Genomic DNA, 16,210 nt, shown 5'->3' on the forward strand with positions numbered 1-16,210 from the left:
CATGTCGCAAAAGATGCAGGAGAATGTCGAGACACATATGTGCCGAATCTAGACTTTCCAATTTTCATCTGACGTTCATTTGGTCTTTCCTTCAACACCTTATGTGTTTTCCTGTAGGTTAAATAATCCTTAAGTTACATCTTCAGACATCCAAATTTTTTTCCTTCTTACTCCATGACTTTGAAAGTTGTTGCCTCCACAAATCCCATGACTTACGAACCGAAGGGATCTGATATCACTTGTCATGGGGAAACTTAGATAGAAAAAAAGAGATCGGACACCAAAAACTACACTAGTTTGCCCCCAACTCGAAATTACATCTCGTCTTCTACAATGCACATCCTACCAAAATATCGAGATTACAAAAAGCCTCCAACTTTGTTACACAACAACTTTCAGTAGTCCAACAAAAGCTATCGACTTTTCAATACCACAACTCGGTAGCTTAGATAGATAAACAACTAAGCACAAGAGAAACACTCTTTTTCTCTGGTAGTCTAAACTATCGTTGGTTTTTTCGTAGAAGTTAAGGAGATCACAAAAATGAAGAAGGGGAGTAAAGGAAGCTGAGTTGTTTGGGACATAAATTCTTGGATTTGTGAAAGGTCATGACACCTCATGGTATGAGATGTTGGCTGCCTCCCCGACATCAATTGTTTCATTATTTTTTTCACTTTGTACGAAGAAGATGAATGTTTTTTCCTCCTAAAGATACAAAAATGTTTAAATTCATTGCAATTTTGTTATGATTATTATTGTTTCCATCAATGTTTGGTTATTTTTTTTATTTGAATCGGGATGTTGAAATTTATAAAAAGGTCGGGTTTCAATCAATGTTTGGTTTTTTTTTTTTTTTTTTCAATCAATGTCCCTATTGATCGACGAGCATTATAAAAAGGTCGAGACTTTTACTTGCTTAAGTTCACACTTCGAAAGAGAGGAAGGTTGGGTCAACTAGGTTTTCTAGGTGACCAACGTTCTAACATAAACACTAGTTGGGAAGAAGATCACCACCTTACCACTAGATAAACTAGTACTCGATCACTATCCGACCCATAGATAACCTAGAACTCGATCACCACTCGATCAATAGATAACCTAATACACTTTTCTCGAGTGGTGGACAAAAGTCATGAGACACCTGCCTAAGGACATTCATGACCTCATGTTCTTGATAAAACGGTGATATCAACGAAAAAAAACGAGTCTCCTAAATTTTTAAAACCTAAAATTGCTCTACATTTTTAAAAACAAATGGCTTAGATGTTACATATTGATTGATTCCCAACAAATAGTATCAAAATCATGCTAAAAATGGAAGCTTTCAAATAGGGGTATTCATATAACTCAAAAATTTGATCAACCCGAACTATCTAACCCAAACTATAAACATTGGGTCGGGTTAGATTTTTCTTCTGTTTAAGTTGAATTGAACTTTTAAAAATCGAGGTTGACATTTATTTTAGTCAACTTGACCAACCAACCTAACTTAAAGATAGAGGATTTGGTTCGGTTGAATTGTGAATTCTATTAGAATAGTTCGAGTCACCAAAGTCGAAGGCTCATGATATCTCATATTAAAGTTGGATCCATCAAGCTAAGGCCGTATGAGAATTGGCTGGCCCATTGCACTAGGCCCAAATTTAATCCATTAGCTCAATTCAATTCAAAAATATTATTTATCTTTTAAAATCCGCAGATTTTTATTTTTATTTTTTAAAATTAATTACTTAAAATATATATTTTTATTTTAAAAAAAGAGTAACTTGGTCGGTAATCCTTTATTTTAAAAAACTATGATTTTAATATTTATATATATATATATATATATATATATATAGAAAAGCAAATGTTTTTGGACTAATTAGCCAAAGTGATAATTAGAGTATTAATTAGCCAATTAGCAGTAAGAGAGAATTAATAAATTGATTGATTTTAACGTGTCAACTATAATTTCCTGCCTTTATTAGAAAGTCATTATTTGATGTATTTGTGGGTTTGAAATATTAATATTATCAAATTATTGGATTAATTAGCCAACAGGTCAGGATTCAGAATCTGGATTTGAGACTTGTGTATCCCGACATTCCCCTATCTTCCCTGCAACATGAGTGAAGACTATCATTACCGACCAACACGAGCTCTTCCACGGCATGAGTTGCCCTCACATACAGTTACCCAAAGCAAAGCATGCTTGACCATAAAGTTTCTATGATTGAGCTACCAAAAAACAAACTGTCCCTGGTTAATATAGTCATGAACTTTCAATTCTTTTAAACATTTTTTAGTCATATTATTCTGTTTTTATTTGGATATGATATTGGTTCATTAAATATTTTATTAATAAAGAGCCTGGAATTTTCAGTTATATTCCACGTATGTTTTACCTATTCATCATTAAAAAAAAAAATAATAATAAATCACACACAAAATTTAAAATTTATTGAAAATTATATTATGAAATCAAATATATACATTTAAAAAAATTTAAAACTAAACTAATAATTTAATTATATATAGAAATATATTGGTAAGAACAATTTTTAAAGAAAATCTAAGCTCCTTTAATTATCTATGAATTCAATTATACGTCATAATCAAATTTAAAATAGAAAAACGTGAAAATATAAATATAGAAATATAAAATATATTGGAAGGAATCTTTTGGCCGTTTCAAACTGAAATGAATAGCCAACCATATGATTTTGACAAAAGTATTTCTTTTATTATTATTATTTATTTATTTTTAAATTTTTTAAAATTTATATAAATTCGGTCAAAATTAAAGTTTGACTCGTCCTCTACCATACATTTATTTATTAGATTGAACCATTGGTTGATTTGTTAGAACAGATAATTAAATTTTTATATTCAATTTGCTAATAGATCTTGTGAGATGAACACGACTCTTCGCAATGGTTCTTTGAGCATAAGCTCTCATAGCTACTTTCATCCATTGAACAAAGTACGTCTCCCCTTAATCCTTAATTGAGGCTCGACCCCTTTTCTTTTGGAGTCTTAGCCGTTTTTGTTCAACTCTTTTTCTTTTGACTTCGAGGCTCACAATACTTTTATTCGACATTTGAGGATTCTATTGGCATGACTCTGATGCCATGTTAGATGAATACGACTCTCTACACTGATATGATATTGTCTCCACTTTGACATAAGCTCTCATGGCTTTGCTTTGAGTTTCCCAAAAGGCCTCGGAGATAGTATTTTTTGATTATAAACTCATGACTATTCTCTAAATTAGCCGAGGTGAGACTTTCCGCCAACAAATCTGACTCAAATTCTAACAAAAAATTTGATTCAATGAGTCAAATTTGAGAATTGACCTCATAAACTTTACCGTATAAGATGGATCAATATGATTATGTAACGACCCATACCCATAATTAAGAATCTGAATTCAGCATCCAACGGTTCACAACATTTTCTTGCATCCCTTGTGATATGGTTACATTACTTATTCCTCGCTTCTTAGGATGAGCAAAGGATGAACAAGCATGCTTGGCCATGAAGTTCCTATGATCGAGCTATTGAAAAGGAAAGTGCATCTTGATGGCATAGGTAGTGACTTTCAAGTCTTTTTAGTCATCTTATTCTCAAGATCTCTCTCATTCAGGTTGAGTTTGAGTCGGGACCACTAGTCAGCTAAAATTTTAAAAATATTTTTTTTTTAAAAAAAAGAAATAGATATGAGGAAATGAATGTATGAGCCACAAGAAAATAGAGGGGCGTGATGCTTGGGGCCAAGGAAAAACAGAAGGGTATTATGGTCAAATTGGAAACACACAAAGAAAAAAGAAGGGTAATACGGCAATGGTTCTGTCACGGTCTGAAATGGAGATGAATTATATGGTTCCCATGTCTAAAAGCAAACAGCCATTCTTTTTCTTCCTTTTAATTCCATTCTACCATTTCACCCCACAATCTTTTCTCCACCGATATCCCAAATCTTGCTGAATTTCAGTTCTAGTTTGATCTTATCACGGCGGTTTCTTACCTCTTGAATCTTCAAGTGAATTGAGTTCAGTAGCACACCGCCGGGGTTTTGTTTCTCCGATCTTGTTCTACTTCCCACTTGTGTTCTTAGTTTGTCTCGACAATGGCGAAGCGTGGATATAAGCTACGTATCCTTTGTAATCTTAAGTATTATGATTATTGTTTTTCTTTTGCTCAGACGTTTAAAATTAGCTTTAGTTTGATGATTTTCAATCGTTTTAGCTTTATCCTCACTGGGACCAGGTTTCTCAGGTGCTTACAAGCTCCTTGAATCTAACCCATAATCCGATTTTAGAACTGAATTGATAGCACTAGGAATTTGGATGCTCATTTCTTATGTTCTATGCTTGATTTATCGCATAAGAAGTAGAAATTGTTTTCTGCTAAGGAGTTCAATTCAACTTCAATCTGTAGTGTCATGAAGAAACTAAAACGATATGAAGTATTTTCTTGACCTATTTGAAACTAGAGGAAATTGCGGCACACTCGGCTAATGTAAACTGTCTGAGTATTGGGAAAAAAGCTTGCCGATTGTTCATAACTGGTGGAGATGATCACAAAGTCAATCTTTGGGCGATTGGAAAACCCAACTCTTTGATGGTTCGTTGAATGCTTCCTCTTCCATCTTTTTTATACGCAATCAGAAAGTTGGGTTCTTATTTTTTGAATTTATTCATGAACTTATTTGATGGTTGCATAAAAGAATTGTATATTTTTTATCCTCACAATGTGCTTGATGATTATTTGCTTGTAGTTATGATTTCTCTAGTGATAGACTTGGAGTGTTTTCTTGTTCTTGTGCAGAGTCTTTGTGGTCATACTAATCCAGTCGAATCGGTAGCTTTTGATTCATCTGAAGTTTTGGTGCTTGCTGGAGCTTCTTCTGGTGCAATAAAGTTATGGGATCTTGAAGAGGCTAAAAGTAAGTTTACTCGACTAGTTTCTTACTTTGACGAAATCGAATATTAAACTGTTAGAGAAATGGTGTGATTTAGTATTGTGTCGTGTTAATGAGTACCTATTTAAAACATGGTTTCCGTGATGGCTTGACTTTTCATTGTTCATTTATAATACCTTCAGATTTCCACCTTCAATTGTAAAGAAAAGCATCAGATTGATTTCCTTCATTGATAACCTCTGATCTTTTGCAATGTTCTTGAAGTGCAGTAGTTCGCACTCTTTCTGGTCACAGATCGAATTGCACAGCAGTTGAGTTTCATCCATTTGGCGAGTTCTTTGCATCAGGTTCTAGAGACACTAATCTTAAAATCTGGGATATCAGAAAGAAAGGTTGCAGTCACACATACAAGGGTCACACTCAAGGCATTAGTACGATCAAGTTCACGCCAGATGGTCGCTGGGTGGTCTCCGGTGGATTTGATAGTGCTGTGAAGGTAATAACGAGTCACACTATTAAGTGTGGTAACTTTCTATCGTCGTCATATAATGGCAATAATTTTAAGTTTCTCTTGCATAGGTATGGGATCTAACTGCTGGAAAGCTGTTGCACGATTTTAAGTTCCATGAAGGGCATATTCGGTCCATAGGTTTTCATCCACTTGAGTTTCTCCTCGCGACAGGTGAGTGAAAGAAAATGAAGCAATTGATGCTTAAGTGGGAAGTTTCTTGAATACAAAACCATTAGTTTCTTGGTACACTGCTTGTATATATAATACGATACTCGCATATTCGAATTCTAATATTACCTGCTCTTTACCGCAATACCTCTCTGAGTAAAAAGTGACTGTGTCCAGGGTCAGCTGACAAAACTGTGAAGTTCTGGGATTTGGAAACCTTTGAATTGATTGGATCAACAAGACCTGAGGTATATCTATTCTTTAAAAGGAAAAACAAGTTGCATTAGCTTTGCAATGGATGTTCAGTTTCTAGTGCTTCCTTTAGTTGCAGAGACTGTTAAGTTCCATGTTTTCTGTGCCGAACCTTTTTCAACCGTTTTTTAGAAGTTATTTCATTAGCATATCTTTTTTACAGGCTACTGGAGTTCGTGCAATCACCTTCCACCCGAATGGGAGGATCCTGCTTTCTGGTCTGGATGAAAGTTTGAAGGTGAGGAGTGTTACTATTTCGCAACTTTGTGATACAGAATAAAGTGTTGCTACCTCCAAACATGTATCGGCACATTAACATTATATCTCTTTTCTCTGATACTGAAGGTATATTCATGGGAGCCTGTCATTTGTCATGACTCCGTCGATATGGGATGGTCAACACTCGGTGACCTTTGCATTCATGATGGGAAACTTTTGAGTTGCTCATTTTATCGAAGCTCTGTTGGAGTTTGGGTAGCTGATATATCGGTATACTAACCTATATCTTTTCAGAAACTTGTTCATACTGTATTTATGTGTTTTGTATTATTATTACACACTTATCGTTCAAGTATTCTCAATTCTAGAATATTGAGCCTTATGGAGCTAGTTCAGTATCTGGGCAAAAGGAGCCAAAAGAACAGAAATCTAATTCTGCTTTCAAGAACAGTTTAGCTTCAAAAAGCTTTGGAGCTGCTTTGATGACTTCAAATTTACAATCTCTGTCTCCTGATTATGAAACCAAGGAGATAAAGAATATATACATAGACAGTAAGTCCTCATCCTTTGTCTGCAAGGAGGGGTCGTGTTAGAGGTGTTATGCAATCCTTATATGGGAGATATGTCTCTATTTGTGATGTATGTGACTCTTGGTATTATTTTCCTCAACATACTTTGAATTTTCAACTGCTTTGGGTAGAGTCATTTTTCGACACCGAGAAACAACTAATGATTTTGTGTGACATGTAGCTCACTTTGTGCATGCTTGTCTGCCTTCAAACTTTGTTTTAAATCTAGTTTCTCGTCTCTTTTATGTTTATGATAGCCACCGGTGGAAAGCCTGAGGCGGAATCTTTAAGCTCCCCAAAAGTTGTATTTGCATTGGGTTCAAGGGAGATTATCTATGATGCAAGCAAAAAGCAAAGTCCTGCATCAAGAGCAGAAACGAAATCTATTGAAGTATCAACAGTCAAACCCCCGGTTATACCTTGTGATAGTCCTGAGGTTAAAGACTCCGCAAGCTCTGTAAGGGAATCTATCACATTTTCCAAAACAAGACGTGGTATGTTACTCAGACCAGCTCATGTAAGAAAGCCATCAAATAGTAAAATGGATCTCGAAAAACTGTCAGTGTCAGTTGATTCAAGTAGAAAAACTGATCTTGAGAGACTAGCAATTGTAGATTCTGTAAATATCTGTCATACCACCAATGATTTGAATAAAGCTTCAGAACCAAACTTCGTAACACGGGTTGTATCGGAAGAAACACAAAAAGATTCTCATAGAACAAATTCTGATATCAGAAGTATCGAGACGTTTGAAAACATTCCCCATGTGTCTTCTGAGACAACTTCAGAACAAGAAAGCTGTAAGATGTTGTCCTTTCCTTGATATTAAAATTGTTTATGTAGTTTTTCTCATGTTAATAGTATTTTCCCCGAAATTTGCAGGCAACAAACCAGTTGTTAGTAGAAAGGGGACAAACTCTGTTAAATTTGTAAATGGAGGTTTGTCATCTTTGTCCTCTTAACTATTTGTCACTGACAGGAAATATCAAGTAAACGTGTGGGAAATTTTTGGTCTTATATCCTATTTTTGCAGTTGCAGTTGTTCCTGGAAGGACACGCACTCTTGTCGAGAAGTTCGAAAGGAGAGAACAAACTATTGATGTACAGACGACAATTTCACCATCTTATGTCCTCGAATCAGAAAAGACAAAGGAGCAAACTAATAGCTATGAAGCACAGGTGGTAACTCCTCAGATCCTTGAAACTGAGAAGTCACACGAACAAGTTAATACCTATGGAATACAGGCAGTGGCTATACCTTCTCACGTCTCCGAAACAGAGAAGGCACGTGAACGAACTAATAACTACAAAATGCAGGCAGTGACGATTCCTTCACACATCTCTGAAACTGAGAAGGCAAGAGAACGAACTAATAACTATGAAATGCAGGCAGTGATTATCCCTTCACGCATCTCTGAAACTGAGAAAGCAAGAGAACGAACTAATAACTATGAAGTACGAGCAATGATTACTCCTCGTACCCCAGAAACTAAGAGGATGACTACTGACTATGAAGCAAGAACAAGAAATAACGATGAAAAAATGACAACTCCTGTCACTTCTCTTGTCCCTGAAACAGATAGAACAGACAATTTACAGGTATGGTACTTTGAAACATTAAATAGGCACTTAAATTATGATGACATCTGTTTACAGCATTTCATATGGGCATCCTTTTGCAAGACGTGTTTTAAAACCTATGAGATCCCACATCGATAGGAAAGGAGAACGAAACATTTCTTATAAGGGTGTGGAAACCTCTTCTTAACCGATGCGTTTTAAAACCTTGAAGGGAAAGCCCAAAAAGAACAATATTTGCTAGCGGTGGGCTTGAGCTATTTCATCTCCTTCTTCTTCTTTCTCTTTCTCATCTATCTTCTTAGTACTTAGAATTTTGGGTTACATTTGAAGTTATTTGAAATGCTATGCATTTGAGAAATTTGTGTGTTTCTGCTGGAGAATTGTTTCTAAGCTGGCAGAAAATTGCCAATGCCAAAGAATGCTCACAAATGCGAGTCAGATGAAGATACTTATTTAAATTGTTTGTTCAAACTAAGTAGTTCTGTGTTTTTTGCTTAATGGCAGAAAGGAGAACCTCAAGCTTCTGGAAGAGATTCTCCCTGTGCAAATGATAGGGATGTCATTGAAGACATAATGCAATCTCATGATGTATTCTTAAGTAGCCTTCGATCCCGGTTGACAAAACTGCAGGTAATTTTCTTTTTCCATGCAGTTCATTTTTTGTATTACGACATGAACTGACATGAAACTGTGAGATCTCACATCAATTGGAGAGGGGAACGAAACATTCCTTATAAGGGTGTGGAAACCTCTCCCTATCAGACATGTTTTAAAACCGTGAGGCTGACGGTGATACGTAATGGGCTAAAGCAGACAGTATCTGCTAGTGGTGGGCTTGAACTATTACAAATAGTAGTAGAGCCAGACACCGAGTGGTGTCCTAGTGAGGATGCTCGGCCCCCAAGGTGGGGGGTGGGTGGATTGTGAGATCCCACATCGGTTGGAGAGGAAACGAAACGAAACATTCCTTATAAAGGTGTGGAAACCTCTCCCTACCAGACATGTTTTAAAACCATGAGTTTGACAACGATAGATAACGGGCCAAAGTAGACAATATTTGCTAGTGGTGGGCAGAAACAAATTGTGAACTACAACTGTGGCTTTTAACTGCGGTTTTCTTAACAGTCACTTGGGGGGCGGGGGTCATTCAAAAGGAGAAAAAACAAGGGAAAAAACACAAGAAACATTGTATTTCACCGAAAAAGCATGCCGACTAATCAATGAGCTTGGTTTGAAAACAACTTTGTTCTGTGACTTTTATGTCTGTGAGGATTGGAATACAGCTGATAAATCTTAAAGGTTCTTTTTTGGACCATTAACTTTGCTCGAACATTCGTTCATATCAACGACTATACTGCAGGTGGTACGACACTTTTGGCAGCAGAATGACATGAAAGGTGCCATCAATGCCATGACAAAACTCCCGGATCATTCTGTACGTATCTTTTGAGTTAGTTTATCCATGTTGCTTTTTTATTTTATGCATCTTCAGTTTCACAAGCAACTAGTATCTTCTCTGTTCTCAAATGGGGCTTTTCTAAGAACCATGTCATGATGCAGGTGCAAGCAGATGTGATCAGCGTTCTCATCGAGAAGATGAATGTCCTTACTCTAGATTTATTCTCGTGCCTACTTCCCATACTCGTGGGTTTATTGGATAGCAAGATAGAAAGGTAAGACAATGGCATAATGCACGTTGAAAAAACTGCTAATTTCATCAGTTCAAACTATCTTCCTTAAGATATAAGTTCTTATGGCTCACATTGTATCCATAGGCATGCCAGTTTGTCCATGGAGATTCTCTTGAAGCTTGTAGCAGTTTTTGGTCATGTTATAACCTCAGCAGTATCAGCACCTCCAGTAGTGGGTGTTGATCTTCATGCAGAGCAGAGGTGAATACATCTTGTTTTCACGACGTTTCAAATATGTATTAACCGAACTAAATATCGTGTTATCTGCTTGTATCTCGAACTCAGGGTACTTTGCTGCAAGCAATGCTTCACCCATCTGCAGAAGATTCAAAAACTTCTTCCATCATTTGCAAGGTATAATCATTTTCTTCTGGGAAACTGTCGATCAACATCTCAACGTGAATCCCGAGTGCCCAATAGGACATTACCGCTCAAATAACTCATTTTTCCTGCATAATTTTGCTGCAGGAAAGGTGGTTCACTAGCAAGAAGTGCTCAAGAATTGAATCTAGTACTTCAACAATGTTAAGTTTCGTTCACTATGTCAAATTTTTGGCAAAGAACAGATAAATAGTTAGACTGATACCTCCAATAGAAAGAACTTGGAGATGCAACACCTTTACAAGTTGAAGCCATAAGCCATGTCCCACAATTTTGTGATTCATAGAGGGTGAAGCCGAGCAGAAAGACAATGGAAAACCTTAGACGACGAATGTGAAGTCGGCAGGGCGGGTTCTTCAGACGGAACAATGGAAGCCCTCCTCATTTTGATTCTTCATATTCCAGGTATTGTTTGTATGTTCTAATCAACATCTTGTAAGTATGTGCCAATTCAAACATGTAATGCATGGAGATATTGAACCCAAGCATATGTGTAGAGCTGTTTCCTTGTGCTTAAAGAATGTTATGTCGCTGATATGCCCTATGCCCAATTATGATTGTAGCAGTAGCAGTGGCACATAGGAAAGTTGATGATACTTATAATAGGAAGGCAACTAGAGATGAACATAGTTTAATCAATAACAAGGATAAAATTGGTAATAAATGACAAAACAAGAGTGCTCAAAGTCCATAAGTCCAACTTGACCCGAACCGGGCCGACCTGAATTGGCTGAATACCTATAACGTCTTACTTTTTGACTTCCATTAGCTAATATTGGAGTGTACGTGATGTATGCCACTCATTTTTTTCAAAAACATAAATTAAGGGTGTCCAAATGACCTAAGAACCCGAACAACTCCAAGTACTCAATCCAAACCTTAAAGATAGGGTTGAGTTAGACTTTTTTTTTACGTTCGTGTTACCTAATACAAAATTTGAATATTATGAATATTTCACTCTTGTAACTGATCTTAGTAATACGTGTATGTTTGATATTTGAATAAAATAATTAAGAAAAGAACCATCTGAATTTTTTAGTTTTGAATATTATGAATATTTGAAGTTATTAATACATGTGAATGTTTGGTATTTGAATAAAATAATGAAGAAAAGAACCATCCGAACATCCCAACTCAACTAAGGTTTGAGTTGCTTGAGTCACCAACCCAATATCGAATTGGTCAAAAGATTTTTCCAATCCAATTCATGTACATTCCAATTCTCCTTAAAAACTTGTTCGAGAAAGTGTACTTCTGCCGTTTATTGTGAGAAAGGATAATCCTCATCTTAAATGGAAAGTTAAAATAATCCAAAATATATTCAATTCTTACTATATTATGTCAAAAATATATTTAAATTTAAAAAATAAAAAAAATACATTTATGGTTAGTTTTTTTTGTATGGAAACCTTTAATTTTTTTTTATTTAAAAAAATCTATGATCTTTCAATAGTATTTAAAAATACTATTAAAATTTTAAAAAATTTCACTAATACCTATCCATTTTTTTAAAAAAAGTTTTAAAAAATACTTAGGTATCATTAACCACATTAAACTTTATAAAAATGTTAAAAACTATTTTTAAAAAATATGGTAGTATTATCAATTAATCTATTGATATCTATATATATATATTTCAAATAAATATGTTTTTTAATGGAAAAATTAAATACTATGAATTTTTTTTAAAAGATTAAATTATTTGTTTTGAATTTAGGTATTTATTTATTTATTTATTTATTTTGCTCTTCAAACCCCTATTAAAAGCAACGAGAAACCCCAATTCTCGCGATCACCAATAAAACCCCAAAATCCTTTATTCACAAATAACCAATTTTTGTTTACCAAATAAAAAAAAGAGATGAACTGAACCCTCAACCTACCCATCACCGTCCTCGCCCTTCCAAATCCGCTAATTCGCACACCGGAAAACCATCTTCCTCCTTCAATACCTCTCCCTTAAACCGCTTTTCGCTTTATTTTGAAGACCAGCTAGGGTTCCGGTGACTAATACGGAGCGAATTCGTTCGTCGGCGCTTCTGAGAGAAATATGGGAGCGGAGGCGATACAAAAGCGGTGGGATACATGGGAAGAACTTTTATTAGGAGGAGCCATACTCCGCCACGGAACCACTGACTGGAACCTCGTCGCGGCGGAGCTCCGGGCACGGATTGTTCGTCCGTGCGCCTATACTCCCGAGGTAACTGCAATCTTTTTTTTTTTTTTTTTTTTTTTTTTTTTTTTTTTTTGCCTTAATTATTTTAAACAAATAACACGAAGAAATTGTGTAATTTTCCTCGCAAATTTCAGCTAATTTATTCAATAAATTTAATAATTAAAAATTAAAATTTAAAAAGAAAATTAAAGATATTTGATTATCGAAAAAAAAGGATGTACTCTGATTCCTCTCGTGTTCGTTTCTGTTATTATTTTATTCCTTAACAAAAAAATAAATAAAAATCTTGTTATTTTGGGATAAATGCGTTGACCTGTTCAATTCAACCATTTGAACAGTGTATTTATTTAATATAAATTTAATGGTAGAAATTTGATAAAAACTTAATCAAACTATAATATATATATATATATATATATATATATATATATATATATATATAATGGAAGTTTATAAATAATTTTTAAAAAATTGGTATGTTCATATTTGCAGGTTTGTAAAGCCAAATATGAAGATTTGCAGAAACGTTTTGTTGGATGCAAGTATGGGCAAAGTTTGGAATAACTTTCGATTAAAATACTTCTGAAAGAAAAAAGTTTTTATATCTTTACAAATTTTCAGAACTATTTTTGGAGAATAAATTATAAAAGATTCTCAAAATTATGTGTTTGGAATCTGAAATATAAGTTGTTTGTTGGGTATATCATTAATAGAGCTTGGTATGAGGAGCTTCGGCGGCAACGAATCGTGGAGCTAAGACGAGCTCTCGAGCACTCTGAAGACTCAATAGGGTCAGTATTATGTTTTGTTGCTCATAAAGGCTAATGTTTTGATTTGAAACTGTGAGATCCTATATCGGCTGGAGAGAGGAACGAAGCATTCCTTATAAGGGTGTTGAAACCTCTTCCTAGTAACGCGTTTTGAAACCGTTAGGCTGATGGATATGTGGACAATATCTACTTGTGGTAAGCTTGGACTGTTACAAATACTATTAGAGTTAGACACTGAGTGGTGTGTTAGCGAGGATGCTGGCTCCCCAAGGGGTGGATTGTGAGATCCTAAATTGGTTGGAGTTGAGAACTAAACATTCCTTATAAGGTGTAGAAACCTCTTCCTAGTAGACAACATTTTAAAACCATGAGGCTGACGGTTATACGGGCCAAAATAGACAATATCCGTTGGCGGTGGGTTTGAGCTATTAGAAATAGTATCAAAGTCAGACACTGAGCATTGTGCCAGCGAGGTTGCTAGGCCTCCAAGGGAGTAGATTGTGAGATCCTAGATCGGTTGGAAAGGGGAACGAAGTATTCCTTATAAGCATTCCCAGCGAGAACCTTGGGCCCCCAAGGGAGGGTGGATTGTGAGATCCTACCTCGGTTGGAGTTGGAGAGGGGAACGAAGCATTTCTTATAAGGGTGTGGAAACCTCTCCCTAGTAGACGCGTTTTAAAACGATGAGGTTGACGGCGATACGTAACGGGCCTAAGTAGACAATATCTACGAGCGGTGTGCTTCAGTTCTATAGTAACTAATAAGGTTGAATAGATTTCAGGTCATTGGAATCAAAGCTTGAGGCTCTTAAGTCTAGGAGTGGAGACAAGTCTCTTGTCAATAGCTCTGATAGATCAGAGTCTTGGGGAGTTGTTCATAAACCAACAAATGAGCTATCTGCTGGTAGCTTTACACAGGAAAACCGAACGTGCAGCTCGGTCGAATGTCGGTCAGCTCCGTTTTTGGCTGATGAGACGGAGATTAAGCCGGAAGCGTCGCAGTTACGGTGTCTCGAATGGGGCAAAGTAGGAACAGTGAAGAAGAGATCAAGAGGGAAGAGAAAGAGGAAGGATTGTAGTAGTAGTAGGGATGTTAAGGAAGGAAGTACCGGTGAAAATAACTTGTCTGAATCAGCTAACCCTTCAACTGTTTCTCATTCTAAAGATAACTCGTGCTGCAACTCGTTTGAGCCACGTGAATCTTCTGATGCAAATGAAGCTAGCAGAAGCTCAACCATGGACGGAGTCGATGTTGATGTTCTAATGGCTGCTTTTAATGCTGTTGCTGAGAACAAAAGTGCCTTGGTATTTCGTCGACGCCTCGATAGTCAGGTACAATGCAACAAAGATGCTCTTCCTTTCATTTAATTGTGTTCATTGCTGATGACCATGTGAATATGCAACAGAAGAGAGGAAGATATAAGAAACTAATACGGCAACATTTGGATATTGAAACAATAAGGTCAAGAGTTGCAAGTCATTACATAACAACGCAAAAGGAGCTATACAGAGACCTGCTGTTGCTTGCTAACAACGCCCTCGTTTTCTACTTGCCGAACACGAGGGAGCATCGGTCTGCAGTGCTTCTCAGACGCCTCATTACGAGTACATTTCAGAAGCTTTTCAAAAACTCCCACGAAAAAAGAACACAAACCCGTGATCAGATGGCAAAACCACATCGGTTGCAGCCTGCGAAACGTAAGGAATCTAGAAAAGAAGTCAATCCAGGGGATGCCAAAACTCCTAGTGGGAATAGAAGGAGAAGAAGCAATGCTAATTCTCATTCCTCAGTGGGATTAGCGAAGACAGAAACTTCGGCTTCGACAGTAAAGAGAGAGCCTCGTGGGACGAGAAAGAGTGTTGTTGGGACGTCGAAAAGTGAACAGTCTGCAGCAACGGGCGTTCGGGGAAGAAAACGAGGGAGAACGAAGTAAATGGTAAGAAATTTTGAAGTTTGCTGTTGTAGATTCTGAGCTAGAACTTGTAAGTTGATTGTAAACCAGGTAGCTTTAGGCTTTAGAAAGATAATGCGAGTGAAATGGAGGAGTACTCATTGTGTCATTTGGTTAGCTTGGAATGATTTATATTTTGAGTTTATCTGTTTCTAAAAAAGCAAATGGAATGTGTTTCGTTTGATGAAGAACATGAAACTCATTTTAGTGATGCAAAATTTAGAATAACTGAAGTAGCTTTTGTTTTATTTGATGATATCTGCCTTTGTATATGGAATTTGTTCATAATTATCCCTTTGAATAGTCAACAACTTTTGATGCCTTTTCAATGCCTAAAAGAAATTAAAATTTAGCCTATAAAAAAAGATTTCACATTGGTGGGTGGAAACTTCTTTAAATGACTCATGAGGTTGATGGCGATATGTAACGAGCCAACGTAGACAATATTTATTAGCGGTGGGCTTTGGGACATTACAAATGGTATTAGAGCTCGACATTGGGCTGTTGCTAGCGAGCATGACGATGATATGTAATGGGCTAACACGGACAATATTGTTAGCAGTGAGCTTTTGGACAAATGGTATCAGAGCCCGACATTAGGCGGTTGCTAGCGAGGATGACGATAATATGTAACGGGCTACAATATTTGTTAGCAATGGGCTTTTAGAGCATTACAAATGGTATCAGAGCTCGATAATGGTATCAGAGCTCGATTGGGCGGTTGCCAGCAATGCTGGCCCTCAAGGAAGTGAACTGTGAGATCCTATAATATATGTTCCTGATAGGCTTTTGTAATTGTTGGATAATATATGTTCCTGATAGGCTTTTGAGACATTACAAATGACAATATTTGTTAGCAGTAGGCTTTTTGAGCATTACAAATAGTATCAAAGCTCGACATTGGGCGGTTGCCAGCAATACTGGCCTTCAAAGAAGTGAATTGTGAGATCCCATAATTATTGGATACTATTTGTTACCGGTGGACTTTTGAAACGTTACAAATGGTACTAGAGTCGGGCGACCTTTTTTAAAATC

The 16,210-nt window shown here is 36.3% G+C and overlaps 2 protein-coding genes across 3 annotated transcripts; both read left to right on the top strand.

Annotated features, from left to right (window-relative positions):
* The first annotated feature begins 3,786 nt into the window (after window positions 1–3,786).
* LOC111490084 (katanin p80 WD40 repeat-containing subunit B1 homolog) lies at window positions 3,787–10,829 on the top strand. The gene is made up of 18 exons (XM_023138562.1): window positions 3,787–4,136; window positions 4,478–4,608; window positions 4,813–4,930; window positions 5,176–5,402; window positions 5,486–5,588; window positions 5,763–5,833; window positions 6,001–6,075; window positions 6,183–6,326; window positions 6,425–6,608; window positions 6,883–7,425; window positions 7,508–7,564; window positions 7,659–8,224; window positions 8,711–8,836; window positions 9,567–9,641; window positions 9,767–9,879; window positions 9,982–10,098; window positions 10,183–10,251; window positions 10,366–10,829. The coding sequence occupies exons 1-18, from the start codon at window positions 4,112–4,114 to the stop codon at window positions 10,424–10,426; spliced, it is 2,805 nt and encodes a 934-aa protein (XP_022994330.1). The 5' UTR covers window positions 3,787–4,111; the 3' UTR covers window positions 10,427–10,829.
* Window positions 10,830–12,053: 1,224 nt separating this feature from the next.
* On the top strand, window positions 12,054–15,408 carry LOC111490126. 2 transcript variants are annotated; one of them, XM_023138630.1, is made up of 5 exons: window positions 12,054–12,478; window positions 12,947–12,996; window positions 13,168–13,245; window positions 14,006–14,555; window positions 14,686–14,881. In XM_023138630.1, the coding sequence occupies exons 1-5, from the start codon at window positions 12,329–12,331 to the stop codon at window positions 14,752–14,754; spliced, it is 897 nt and encodes a 298-aa protein (XP_022994398.1). In that variant the 5' UTR covers window positions 12,054–12,328; the 3' UTR covers window positions 14,755–14,881. The 2 variants fall into 2 exon arrangements, with proteins under 2 accessions (XP_022994398.1, XP_022994396.1); XM_023138628.1 differs by having other exon boundaries at window positions 12,058–12,478; window positions 14,630–15,408.
* Window positions 15,409–16,210: the final 802 nt, after the last annotated feature.

This window comes from Cucurbita maxima, unplaced genomic scaffold, assembly GCF_002738345.1.
Source record: "Cucurbita maxima cultivar Rimu unplaced genomic scaffold, Cmax_1.0 Cma_Scf00015, whole genome shotgun sequence".
Lineage (NCBI taxonomy): Eukaryota > Viridiplantae > Streptophyta > Magnoliopsida > Cucurbitales > Cucurbitaceae > Cucurbita > Cucurbita maxima.